The 14,777-nt window shown below is 32.6% G+C and overlaps 1 protein-coding gene across 1 annotated transcript in view; it reads left to right on the top strand.

The window, feature by feature from the left end:
* LOC145684087 (uncharacterized) overlaps positions 1-13,779 on the top strand; it is a 49,830-nt gene extending 36,051 nt beyond the window's left edge. The window contains exon 8 of the mRNA XM_081755972.1: positions 340-13,779. Within this exon, the coding sequence (XP_081612098.1) occupies positions 340-613 (274 nt within the window). The 3' untranslated portion in view covers positions 614-13,779. The remainder of the gene's footprint in view (positions 1-339) is intronic.
* Positions 13,780-14,777: the final 998 nt, after the last annotated feature.

The raw sequence follows: 14,777 nt of genomic DNA on the forward strand, positions 1-14,777 counted from the left end.
TTATTTTTTTCACTCTTAGGAAGATTTAAGGACAAGAACTATTAATAATCCTCATTAACAGTACAACACAGAAACTACCAAAAAGAAACACATTGTTTCTAAAATTTATAAGGATTAATGTTTCATTGATTTTTGTAGGATAATTCTATAGGGAGAAGGAATCTAACAATGTGATCAGTTTAGTAATTTTAAGAAGTTAACTGAAGAAAGTGGCAGAGCATAGGGAAGCAGTCTTAAGTAAATCAGTTGACTTGAGATACAAGGTAAAACACGCTATATTTAAACTATGTGACCTATAGCATACAACAGCAGCTGTTCAATTTATTTCCTTTCTGATAGCTTAAACCGTAAATCACCATATTCAGAGTTGAAAAAGGAACAACAGCCTGAAGAAGAATCCGAAGCACGCCCCAGTTCCAGTGGCTCAGAGGCATCCCTACCTTCGATATGCTTACAGAACGAAACAACCAATAAGAAGAAAGAGAAAAGTCCTTTTACAATATGTGATAGCTCCGTCCGTTTATCTAAATTCTGCCACGAGTGTGGTTCCAAATATCCCATACAGCTGGCAAAATTTTGTTGTGAGTGTGGAGTGAAAAGACTTGTCATTTAAGGAGAAAGAAAGTAAGAATAAGAAATGTATTTTTTTTTTTTTTTCATATGAGAAAGATTTATTTTATACTTTGTCATAACAGAAACTATACTAACAGTATTGTTTTTTGAAACTAGGTGATTGTAATTTTTGAAATAACGATAATTTCTTTCTCACGGATTGAATATAGCGTTAATCTATTGCACACTTTTTAAAAGAAACATTTTTTGCGTGGTTTTGTAAGATATTGTAAAGTAAATGGTTGACCACCTTGGTTGTAAGATGAATATCTAATCCCATTTTGGGTATATATATTTTTTAGGAATCTCCTTATTGATCTGTTATTCATTCCTATTAGCATTTACGATGCGTTTTAGCTCTATGCATATGTATGTATATAGAATAATATATATATGTGTGTATATATATGTAGATGCAAATCTACATCAGTTCCGCCCATTTTTTCTAGAACTTGCCGTGAGATAGTTTGCACAAAAAAGAGAAAAATCAGTTTGACGTTAGTTTTTGTAGACCAGCTTGACTTCTACAATGCTACAGGTGGGGCAATCAAAATAAACAGATTGTGTGTGCGTACTAACAATAGGCTCTTAGCAATCAGCCTCTTATTGAAAGTAGTGATTATTCAACACATTTATTATTAATAGACAGTAATTAAAGTTTTGGTTTGAATAAAAACGTGTGAATATGTATTTACGAGTGATGAACTTGCTATGCATTCGTATTGACATGTAAACTGTTACGATAATTTTACTTTTTAACTTTTCGTCTTTTTGGAAGGTTTATTTTGTAAGACTACTCAGTTTGGAGCACGACTTTCATTTAAATTAATTTCATAATTCTTTGAACAGCTGTTCGGTGTTTTTATTTTCAGTTTTATAATTCATTTTTCGAAGTTATTACTTCATTTTAGATGGACTTTTTTCGTGTTAATATTATATTATTTATCTGATGTTTAAGACTGTTTATGTTATTCATTCCATGTTTAGAGAAATTAAGAAAAAATCATTACACAATCAGTCCATTCCAGTAGAAATTTGGATTTTTTTTTTCTTTCTGATTGCATCATTAAATCAATTCCGGTAAACCACTCCGATTCTGTACTGTTTGATGAGACTAGTTCAAATAATTCCAGACATATGCATATGAAGATGGAAATAAGCTTGCGAAACAGGAAGTTTATTGGGTTTACAGTATGTCCTGGTTGTGCAGTTGTGCTTTTTATATGTCTTCCTGTGGATACTATTCTATTATACAAGGGTAAAAAGTAATGTTGTATTGACATACGTAGTCTCGTTCTTCGAATGTCAAAATTTATTTTTGTATTTGGTTAAGTGACAGTTAGTAGGTACAGTTGTATATCGAAATGCATATTATGATAAAAATTCTATTGAAAATACAGAATTCAAGAAACATTTCTTCTTAAGTTTGAAGAATTGATCTGGATAATAACTTAAGTTTATAAGCAGTGCCCTTGCTATTACATTTATTTGACCAATATGTTTAACACAACGAACCTTATTATAAGGTAGGCTAAGAGAAAGAAAGGTAAAAAAGATACTTTTGAAGCTTTATTTTAGTAATGAGTATACGACAGATTATTTATTGCATTAATAAAGTAAATAACTGAAATCATTCGAGAATAGTAAAAGATACCGAAAAATTGTACGTATTAGCCTTCTTACTACATAAATTTGTTACATATATGTATTTACATATTATTCAAGTTATCGTGTTGTAAATTGCATAGATGTATTTTGCACTTTATTTCTTTCTCATTCCATCTATCTACGTATATATACACGTAAATTTACAACTGAAAACAATTCCAAATATTTCTGATTGATTTTTTAAAAAGTTGTTAATGAATTCTGTTCATTATGAATTTTTTTTTTGTAAAAGATATCAACTACTGTGTAAGTACCTTTCCACAATAAATTGCTCAGTTAAACCAAATCTATGTGGTAAATTATTTGTATGTCACTCTTTAAGTAAAACTAATGCTAGAGTAGATCTTTTAGTTTGAGCTTTAGTATTGTTTGTAGATGATTGTTGAAAAGCTGCTCTATGTATTTTGGGAAATACAAGATTTTTGAGTTTATATGCCTAATGCAAGTTTCACTTGAACAAATGTGAAGTATCTATGACGACTCTTGTGTGTTATATAGTAATTACATAGAATATTGACATGGTGTCTGTGATCTAATGTTAAAATAGAATGAATGATTATGAAAGCTGGAATAAGAGTTTACATATGCATTATAACGCAGTGATTTATATAAAAGGGCAAATATTGTAACTTGTGTGCTGCTGTGTAGAGTTATATTTTGCTGCGATATTCGACTTTATATATATATATATATATATACCAGGAAACCTTTGATCTGGATTACTTTTTGAACTGCTACATTTTCATATTTTTTCTCTTGTATACGAAAAAAAGGAGGACCTTACTTTAAGTCACATTTAAGTATATATGGGGAAATGGATGACTTCACTTAAGGTCAAAATTAAATAGATTAGTACGCCTATCCGTGACAGTTGATAAAATTACATACAACCTTTACTATGAATATATTCTAGCCGCCGTTTCTTTTCTGAAACAAATAAAGTGATGTGTGTACAGTTCGTCAATTCTCAGGAGAGATTAGACGTACTAATTTACTTAATTTTGACGTTTTTAAGTGATGACGTTATTCTTTTTTTCTTTTTTTTTCATATACAAGAGGAACAACATGAATATGTAGTGATTCAGTAGTAGTTCAGAGAAAAGACTGAAAACAAAAAATAAGATTTGTGAAATATCAGAGGAAAATGTAACTTCACGACGCGCCAGTTTTATAAGGATTTTTGTAAGTAGGCTTTAATAATTCTGCGTTCTGTGCATGAATGAGATCAGGTACTGGGCTTTCCTCAAGGTGAATATACTAACAGGTCATTCTTTTGTGTATTCCTTATCTAACTGCAGCATTAAGATTTGAGAATATGTTTTAAATTAAAAGTTTCCGTCTGATGTCAGAAAGTGAGTGAAATTGAGAACAGTAGGGCATAATCACCATCTGCAAATTTGGCTTCGGAAATACTAGACTCAGTTTTGTTATTAGAATTTATAAGTTGCAACCAAAAATTTGTTTGATTTGCCGGATACAATAAAGCACGTGGATGGATAGGATATTTGTAAAAATTTTATCCAGTATACTAGTGTTGTAATGGTTTGATATTTAGGTAGCGTAGAAGTGCCCTTAAGATAAATTGTAATGAGTATAATATTTGTTACATTGTTTGCTGCTATTAATAATATTAATTGCAATATTGTTATTGTAATAGAAATAGTAGTGATTATTTCTAGTCACAATCCAACAAGGAATAGCCTTTGTAGTTTTTGACACGTGCTCTTTTAGTAGAAAAGTAGTGTACATTGACATATATTCCGTCCAGTTTAACACTGCCAAAAAGAAGAATCATACTTATGGAGTATATAAGGTCAATTTTAATACTGATCCGTTAATTACAAAGTGGATTGATAAGTAGATTTTTTTAAAAGTAATGTATTGAGATCGAAATTTGCCGCATAAATAAAAAAAAAAAAATTATGAGTGTTGTAACTTCCTCGTTAGTTATATGCTCAAGTAAGATACAACGATTATTCATGTAATTGCTTCTAAGTCAGGCAAATACTTCAGTATACAGTGAAGTAGTTGTAGTAAAATTTATCTTACTTATATTTTCATTGATTTGTATGCGTTCATTGTAATAATCAGCTCGTTTAATTCTCTGCCGAGAAGTGATATGGTTCAGACTTAACTGACTCCTAGTTGTTTAAATGATAGCTAATTGATAGAAAATAAAGAAGCGAACGCTGGATACTTACGCATCAACCACGACATAAAGTTGGGTCAGTTCGCATTGCGGACTCAATCAAGCATGTAAAGTTTTGCTACCATTCAGTTAAACGTATATATATGTTATAATAATAAAGTAGTGTGTATCGCTCATCAGCTGTCCGCATAAAAGGGAGTCACCTGGAACCACCAAATTTTATACGCAGATATATCGTCACCAGATCTAATCGCGTACGAAGCCATTCGATTTTTCACTCGGGGGAAAGGGGATCAAAATATATGAAGTTTCACGCAGTTTCTTAGAACACCTTGCAAATATGCAACTAGCATTACAAATCTATTATACTGGCTTACATAACATCATAGGATAAATGCCCGGGCAATTTAATAAAAACATTCTTTCCTCTCTTTTTACCCATCTTCTGAATTAAGACCTGGCAACAACAATTGCTTACAGCTAGTATATAGTAAATGGAGGAAATTACCTATTTTCTATCACTAATTCTTCTATGGGTACAAATTCAGTAATATACAAGAGGTAAAACAAATGTATTACTAAACCGAGAATCCTACACGGAACTCTGAATTTTCGTGCCGATACGTTAAACCACTACGCTGCTAAGTCCACTGTATAGTTGAGCACCGACCTCAATAGTGATGGTGGATAGCTATTCAGGGAGCTGACTGGATAAGGTGGCGGTTAACGCATCAACATGATAAACCAGAGACCCGGATCGATTATCGGTCCAATCGTTCACTTTTTCACTCTTATATGCCAGACAAAATCTTCTACTTTGTATGCAACCACGCAGTAGACTCTCCTGTTTGAGTGGTGATGTTGTAAGCTATTATAATATCGCTTCAGGTGAAAAACAGACACTATATACCTGATTTTAAGTTCTGAAGAACGTAAAATAAGCCAGTTACTAAACTTTTCATGTATGATTAATCGGGATGCATACATATGTGGGATATCAATTGAATCCCGTTCAGAGGCCATATATCCACAATCAGTAGATGTATTGTCACTAAACGTTAAAGGAGAAACATGCATACATAGTAACTGTGTCATGGTATTTTCAGATTGGCCTACTATATCACTAATTGATGAATTGTGTTCAGGTAGAAATCAGTCGGTTGTTGGACGAACAACTCACTGACTGTATCCTAAGCCGTAGTATCAGTGTGGGACCGTGTGGTATCTTCTTCAGTATTGTTGCGAACACATTCACCCCTTGCAGTACGGTTGTGATCTATGGCAACAACATGCACCCTACCTGGACGGTAAGATCGCTTGCTGTCGCTGTGCGAAATATTTGTCTTCGATACACATGCATGTCCATAGACGTCCTTCATGCGACGGAACACCTCAGCCAGTTGACATTCCTCTGCAGTCAGAAAGTGGATGGTTTCTCGCTCATCTGACTTGGACGTATTTGGAATGCTGAGTGTGCCATGGTTCAAACCTTAATCACACAAAAACAAGAAACGTTCCACAATGATTACTATACTAATGCCACAAGTATACATGCTACGAGAGCAATATAATTCTTAGTGATCAACTATTCCGACCGTGTGCCGAACGTGTTTCATATTAGAACAAAAATTAAACATTCAGTTTAGCTCGAACTAAAAATAAAATTTTATTGAAACTCCTATATTTCCGCTCAATTTGTAAAGAATATTTCGTCTTTATTTCGAAGCCTGTATTGTAGGTTATGTCTTTTATTTTCCAGTGTTATCTGCTTAATTATTTGTTGCTTATTTGGAACTTAATATCCTCTTTTAGAACCAAGACTATTTAAGATAATGCCTTAATCTTAATCGAATATACTGAATAGAGAAAAAAATAGATAGGGGTTATGAATAGCAAAACCAAACTTCCCGAAGTTTTAACTTCGATATACCAGATTACATTGTACGCACTGCCAATTAAGTATATTGTGTTTTTGCTTTTACATACCCTGTTATAATACTATCGTGCGATTCAGAAGCTTTTCTTTTCTTATATACTAATTCACTTATCATTATAACATTAGTTGTCATTTCAGGTGTTTTTTACTGTGTAGATATTATTTTATTTTTAGATAGGAAAGATATTTATATAGAAAGTTCTCGTGTGGACTACTGTAATTTAGAGCAAATAATAATTAGTGCTATCATACGATTCTAGTAATGATTTATGTCTGGTATTAGGATGGTAAATTACGAAGTATTGTTACGAAATTAAAATCTTACCTTTGTACCCAAATCAATGTTCCTCTTTGGGATTTTATTTTTACGCTATTTTGACCCTCTTTGTGACCATGCATGTGCGCTTTTAAAATATGAGCTGGAATGTCACTGCTTTTATATTTTGTTGAGTTTCTTCTAGTCCTGTAAGATAAAAATAGTTCCAAGTATTCGAAACCATGCTATGTCAGTTCAACAATTATAGCTATTGTAATCGCTCGCTTTCATAGAATTTAAAGCAGGTTTTTGTAAACTGTTTTTATACATAAAATTAAGGTCACTTAATATTAATTTTCTATGTGAAATTAAGCTGTTTATTGTTAACGGTTATTACTTTATGTTATCTTTGAAAAATTCATTTCCTTTTAGTTTTCATTTCAGTACGCAATACAATATTCATAAGTGTTGCATTGATATAGTGTGTGTTTTCAGATTGCTTAGAGATATTTTTCCCTTACAGGACTTAGAAAACTCAACAAAATGTAAAAGCAGTGACGGTTCAGGTTATATTTAAAAGCTTGAATGCATGACCACAGAGAGGACCGAAATTTCGTGAAAACAAAATCATAAGTAGGGATATCGGTTTGGGTACAAAGTTAAGATTTTAACTTTTAAAATATGCACCCTATATAGCATAAATGAGCAACTGTATTATTATGAAAATTTGGACAAGCAGCATTTTTGTTTTTCGTTTACTGCTGTATGTGGAAATCTCTAAAAGTAAGGCGAGTGTTTTAATAACATTGATCACTGAATGTGTATGTTTGTATGTATTAACATAGCTGTACTAACAGTCTAGTAACTTAATTAAGCAGTAGACTGAAGGATCTTAGATTGTTGGAAAAAAATCATGATAGTATAAGCATTGTCATACTTCTTCATTAATATCCGTTTAACAGACTGTAAAGATAAGTCTCGGTTGTATTTTTTTAAGATTCAAATTATCTATAATGCAACGAGAAGGTGCCAAGTCTGAGTGATGCCAAACGAGATAATACTTGGCAACAACCAAAGTTACTTTAGAAACATAGGATTTGTTAAATATGATAATACGGTTCTTATCACGAGGACGAGATTGAAATAATCGAAGCTACTAACCAGGCAGGTCTTTTCAAGTTTGTTCACAAGACGTAATTTTCGATCTATTCTTGGATCCTCAGACGAAGTGAGATTGAATAACTTAAATACTTTTCTTCTTTTTTTAATAGTATATTTATGGGCAAAACTAGCAAGAAGTTCTCCGCAGCTGTATTTTAATTTGGTTTAGTGTTTGAGCACAACAAAGATAAACGTTGTTGTTATTTGTGACCATAAACACATCTCCTGTAACTGTTTTGTCATTAATTAATGAAATATTCAACTAAGTAACATTGTACTATGTGCTTAAAATTAATAGTTTTTCGGAAGGAAACATTTTTTAATTTTCTCTTGTACACTAACATTCTCCCCTATCTAAGAGAAGGGTAAAGGTATTGAAAACTTGGTGGTAAATTGATATCTACTATATGTATTTTAAAACATTGGCCTTAACAAACATATTCCAACATTAAATTGGCTGTTCACTTGAACTGTTTCCAGTTCTCTTTGAATAGTAATACATTTAAATATTAAAGTACAACTCTTATTCTAGTGAATTATATAGTAGCGGAAATGTGGCGTTTCTTTACAAAGGAAACATGTAGTTTATACATAATACTGACCCCTTATTATCGCTGCAGTTTAAGAATGATTGTAATTAACTTAAATATCCATTCTGTTGGTGAGATTAAAAAGCAATTGGTCAGAAAATAAAAGGTCAGTTGTTCTCTCTTATTCTCCACACATACAGGTATTGGATCCAAGTATAGGTGTTACTACGGTGTACAAAATCGAGACAGCAATCAGTAAGAAATAAAGCAGAAAAATATGCTGTAGTCATGTGTGTGAGTAGTGTGTGCTATTAATTTTAATGTAGTTTCAGCTTTGCATGTCAGTTTACGTTACATTAATGTGTCAAGTCCAATTTATGTGCCATTTAAAAAATGATTATGTTTGTTTCCTCACAAATTCTAATAACTACCGAGTGTTAATTTCATATTTGTTATTGTTTGTTGTGATGTTTGTGGTATGCTTTTGAGTTCTAAGAATAGTGTTTAATTTGCTTTTTGCTTTTTAAAGAACACTTCCAGAATGTATAAACATAAGAATGTTCTTAATCTTTGTTATAACAAGGTTTTTGGGTTAAACCTTTCTATCAAACATAATAGTGCTATTTTCAGAATGAGTTCGAAAGCAAAATAATAATAATAATAATAATACGTAGAAATAGACTAGTGTTTATCACATTTAAACAACAGCGGATAAGTATAATAGTCAGACGGTTAGTTTTGGTGTAGGATGATGTACTATTTTAGAATTGCAGGGTGTCTACCGGTCATGAAAGTCATGAAAAAGTCACGAAATCAGAAAACGGTCATGAAAGTATATATTTAAATCTGTACAAATATAAGTACAGACTGAAAAATTTTGTTGTGTAAAACGTCAAAATTCACCACCAAAAATATCTGTGGTCGGCTTTTCACGCTACCAAATTGCAAACAGAGCACATTTCTATCGCGTGCATGAAAATTCAGCGTAATTCGCTCTTGAGAATGTTACAAAATTGTATGGTTTGATAAAGAAAAGGTCACGAAATTTCATTTTGGAATTTTAGTAGACACCCTGAATTGTCACAGAGGAGAAAAACCAATCTAGCATTTATAAAATGGAAAAGAGAGCGGTTCCTATCGAAAAAGCATGACGTATTGAGGTAGATAGTTCCTATCAACTTCGTGTAAGGTGTACTTCATTTCATAAACCATAAGAAGATCATTATCGTAAGCATTGTATCATTAGCAGGTCATTTGTTTTAAGTTGTGAATCTTTCATCCACTAGATGTTCAGATAACCTGTCCGTCTTGACGTAACGGTTGCATGAGGTTTGTGAAAGCTCTTAGAATGCATAATACTAAAACTAAGGAATCCGAATGCAAGTAGATCAAAAGCAAGTGAAGTACTTACATAAACTGTATACAGTTTATAATCTCTTTGAACATTGTGATCGCTCTCTGGCAAGCAAGAAAGAAAAAAAAAATTCAAAGTAGAATAATCATGTTGTGTCTTACAATTATGGTTTATAACATTACAGTTTGGCAGAACCCTGATGCTTTCTCGTTTTGTTATATCTTTTTTTTTTTTTTTTTTTTTTTTTTTTTTAAAAAAAATCTCACAGCTCTGTTATTTAAGTTAAAGGAGACTTATGATTAAAAAGAGTGAACGATTATGAAAGAATTGCTGGAATATGAATGAGGGAAGAAACAGGAGAGCGGCCGAGAAAATTCATAGTTATAATCTGTCCACCACAAATTCACTAACTTCGGTCGAACCACTCCTCACACCTGAAGTGACCACTCTACCATTTAGCTATTGTGCTCCCACAAATGTAGTAACAAATATTCCTTTATTTCAGTGAAAATTGAAATACTATTTGCCCAACTGTGAAATGAGTTTTTATTGTCAACTTAAGACAATTCGTTACATAATAAGAATGCAAGAAAGATGTATTCCTGTTATGCAGTGGGGTATTTAGGATTTGGTTTCGGAGGGGCTATGCACAATATGTGAACAAGCACTTATATTTTTCCTTAGAAATGATAAGAAGGATTATTGCTGTACATGGAATTTCGGGGGGGGGGGGGGCTAGAGCCCGATAACCACCCCTTTAAATACGCCAGTTTTAAGTTAATTTTGTGTTTAACGTCTCTTTCAGCAGCGAGGCTATATGAGACGGGACCTAAATACGCCACTGCTGTTATGTAATAAATAGTGAAATCAGCTTATTTTTTCTCACACTCTATATCATCTAGACGACAAACGCAATGGTCATTGGAACGAAGCAGTCTGTATCAAACATAGAAGTAGGAGGAGAGGAAGTAGACCACGTGATTTCTTATATTTCGGTACATGGGTAGTATTAATTAGAACACAAAGTGTGAACGTGAAATAAAAGCGAGGTTAGGAATAGTGAAAGAAGCACGTAGGAAGAAGAAAAGTCTATTTTGTTACGGAAAAGACTCATAAAATGTTTCATGTAAATTATTGTACTCTATAGGGTGGAAACATAGACATAACGCAAAAGTGACGTAAAAAGACAGGAGGCTTTCGAAATATGAGTATGGAAAAAAAATAGAGAATTAGCTAGGTTGAACGGAAAACGAATCAGGAAGTGTTAAAAAATAGTAAGGGAGAACAGAACAGGTTTAAATGTAATTGAAAGGAGGAAGAAAAACGGTTGAAACATAGACTGAGAAGGAACTATATGATAAAGGATGTGCTAGAAAAAAGAGGGACGAAAAGAAAGAGGCTTCGGGTGATGGACGTGGTAAAATAGAAAAATCTTAAGTGAAGACGTAGAGGTTAGTTGAAGACCGTTGTCTATGGAGGCTTATCAGTTTTTCGCAAGTGGCCTTTCAATAGTGGCAGAATACCTGTAACAACGATGATATCCTATATAGGTACAAATTTAATAAAATTCAAAGACTAAATTGAATTTATTAAGTTCTTACCCAGAGAGTATATGGTGTGACAAAAGTCAGTTGTTTCGAATATTTACCATGTAATATCAAACTCAGTCGTTAAGGTGCTCATTAATAATTCGATTTTCTAAGCACAAGAGGGGCTGTGATACAATCCGTATGGTCAGAGTGGGTTAGCACTGATCTCAAATGTATTAAGTGTTAGGACTGACTAGGAACCGAACTGGTTAACTTACGGGGCCAATATAGGTTCAATTCAGAGTCGAGGTCAACGTTTTTAATTTTAAATTTCATTAGATCCGTTTATAAGAAAAGTAAAGGGTACAGATTTAATGGTAGACGTTTGGTATGAATATTATGATGCAAGATTTAAATCAGAACACTTAATTCTAGCGCTAGCAGTAACTTCGCTTTCAGCACAGCGCTAGAATTAGCTAGTCGACTGAGACTCAGTCCTTAATCCTCGTAGGTACGGTGGATCAGTGATAGTGCGCTCACCTTTTGTGCAAGGGGTCCCTGGTTAGATCTCAGGCCATGAAAATTTGTGAAGGACTGCATCGTGTCCGTGGGTTTTCTCAAGTCCGTGGGTTTCCGGTTTCATCCCGTATTTGTATTAAATTAATTAACGTATTTTTCTAAATCCAAGACTTTTTTCGTCTCAATGTCGTTCCCAAAAGTGTGGTCGTCTTGCTTTTGTGACGTATATGTGTGGAGATTTTTCATTAAACAGAATCACGAGCTTAATTAAATTCTAACTTTACCATTTTCCTCACCTACCGCTTTAGCCTTGAACGTTCGGATACTCGCTAAACTTTTCCAGTGAGGAACACTGACAGAAGTCTGTATCTGAATTGGTTTTTAGTATAGTTTTATAGTAAGTTCTGAAAAAGTACCCAGTATGTGCTGTAGATGTATTTTCTGTAATCCTTTGTTTAAAAAAATTGGAGGGGAGAGATTTCTTGGATTCAGAAATCTCATTAACTTTCATTAATCTTTCGTCTCCTTTAGCCTAAAGGATATAACTGTGGGACGGAAAACTTAAGAGGTCTAATTCTATTTGGTGATAGGGAAGATAGAGCCAGATTTAGAGGAATACTCGAGCATAAGGTCGCTGAAGAATTATTTCCGTAGTTAATTCCAATTTATGTAGAACTGTATCAGTAACTGAAAGGGTTACGAAAACATGTAACTCGTATTTTAAACGAAAAAAGGGAAAGAGGATAAATGATAGCTGTGTGAAAATAGGAGTTTTGTGACCTGGGTTATCTTCGTTTTCCTAATGATTTCGTGAATCACATTGAGCGCAACTGAGAGTAAAAAAAAAAAATAGGAAAAGATTATTTTGAATCAACACCAACACTATGTGAGACGTATATTTATAGGTAAATTCCGTACCTCTTAAGCCTATTTTGTACGTTACTATATTTTATGATGATGTGAAAATGAACAAAGTCATGCATATCTGCTATATACGACCTTGTCAATAGCTTTGAAATGAGTCGAGTAATTTATATAATCTCTGATGCAGAGAGTATTTAATTCTCTGTACCTGCTGAAGAAAGAAAGAAAGAAAAAAAAAATGTTCTTTGTCCAATTTGTTCCAATTTATTGACAAAAGTATATATTGGTGGAGAAGGTATGCACTTAACAGCTTAGTTACCAGCAGTAATGAGTATTCATATCCTACATGTTCATTTTGTTAATAACTTATGGATAATTCTAGCAGTTTTAATTTAGTTCCCTTTTACGCACAGAGATTTTCTGTGTATAGCACTGTTTTTTTTTTTTTTTTTTTTTTTTTTTTTTTTTTTTTTTTTTTTTTTTTTGTTAAGTTACGGACAAGAACATGTAGAGTAAGCATGCCAATTTTCGGCTACTTTAAATCGATTAGATTTTTGTTGTGGACCATTTTAATTATACCGAGTATAATTATATTCATATATTCCAAATTTGTCTTTATTATTATTATTATTGAGATTATTACAACATAAACCACTTAATATTTTATTATTTTAATGATTTTGTTTATTATTTAAAAAGTAAAACTCATTAAATTTAACGTTTGATAATTTACTTAAAACTGTACAGATATTTTCTCGTAATACGACTTTGTACCAATCAAATATGTTAACTATACACTTACGTTTTTACTTAATATATCGCTCCCTATTACATAGGAAAAAAAAGAACTTAACAATAAGATCATAGTTTTTCGAACATAGATTTTAATTATAGACTCCTTTTTATTATAGTCTGTGTCAAAATAGTAATATTTTAATGAAATAGAAAGTAATCTATATCCATGTAAATAAAAGGTTTATAGAATATGTAATTACTGTATTTTTGACAGATTTACAACCAAATACGTACAGATGACAATTCTAAAAACAAAGTAGATAGCTATATTAGAATTTGTAATATACAGTACAGTATTGTGAATTTACATTCTATTTTTTAAAATATGTACTTCGTGTTGTAATGTGACTTTCCCGCTTTCTGTTGAATTTTGACAGTCGCAGTCTAATAAAATTGTTATAACAGATCAGATGTCTTATTATTTTTAAAAAAGAGAGGAGACCAGATCTTTCATATTTATTTTATAATCCTGTTGCGGCATTTCTTTCGTCAATAAATCTTAATCGAAGGTAAGCGAATCCTTGGGAAAGTGCTGCACGTAGACATACATTGTACAGTGGGCAGGGCCGGATTTCCGCCCTCATACATATATTCCAAGCAATTTTTCCTATCTTTTTTTTTTTCCTTTTTTCTCCCGAATTTTTCGTCCCTTACTTCGGCGCCCGGGGCCGTCGCCCCCCCCCCCCACGACACGGTCCTGAGTGTGTATATACAATTAACTTAAGTGAATTCAACATAGTTCTAGGTTTTAGGATTATTTTGTGTAACTGAAGTGTGGAGTGATTTTAAGTATTGTTGTATTTTGATGTGTTCCAACAAAGTGAAAGCTGTACCTACTGGCAACGACCATGTTTCAGGAAGCTGCAAAAGTAACTATTTCTTTAAATATCGTAGCATATGCTTGTAGTATTTGATGTCTGTCTAAGAGTAATAAGATATAATAGCATGCGTCAATTAAAAATATAAGTTGTTCATTAACTGCCAGTTTCAATATAACTTTTGCAAAAGAAGTCTCATTATTCATTACTATGATTAATAATATTCTTTCTATTTATTTGTTTTGGAAATTTGTTATTAAATAATCTGATTACACAATTTTCCGGACAGAATTTTAAGATGTTCATGAGCAAGGAATCAAATCTCTTCTTACACCTTCGTTGTTTAAGAGTATACAGAGTACCTACTTGCGTTGCTCTTGTCAATTTACTTAATAAAATAGGAAATACGTTTTACCGTATTTTAACTGAAAAAGATAGTATCCTATTACTCATACAACCTTTCGTCAAACAAAGTGTTAGAAGCAACCAGGGAAACTAACATTGGTATACAAATATTCAGATCATGTCATGGCCCCCCACTTTTAACATCCAATCGCCGCCACTGTACAGACCCTAAACGTTGAAA

The sequence above is a fragment of the Thermobia domestica genome, chromosome 4 (assembly GCF_964235325.1).
Source record: "Thermobia domestica chromosome 4, izTheDome1.hap1.1, whole genome shotgun sequence".
Taxonomy (NCBI): Eukaryota; Metazoa; Arthropoda; class Insecta; order Zygentoma; family Lepismatidae; genus Thermobia; species Thermobia domestica.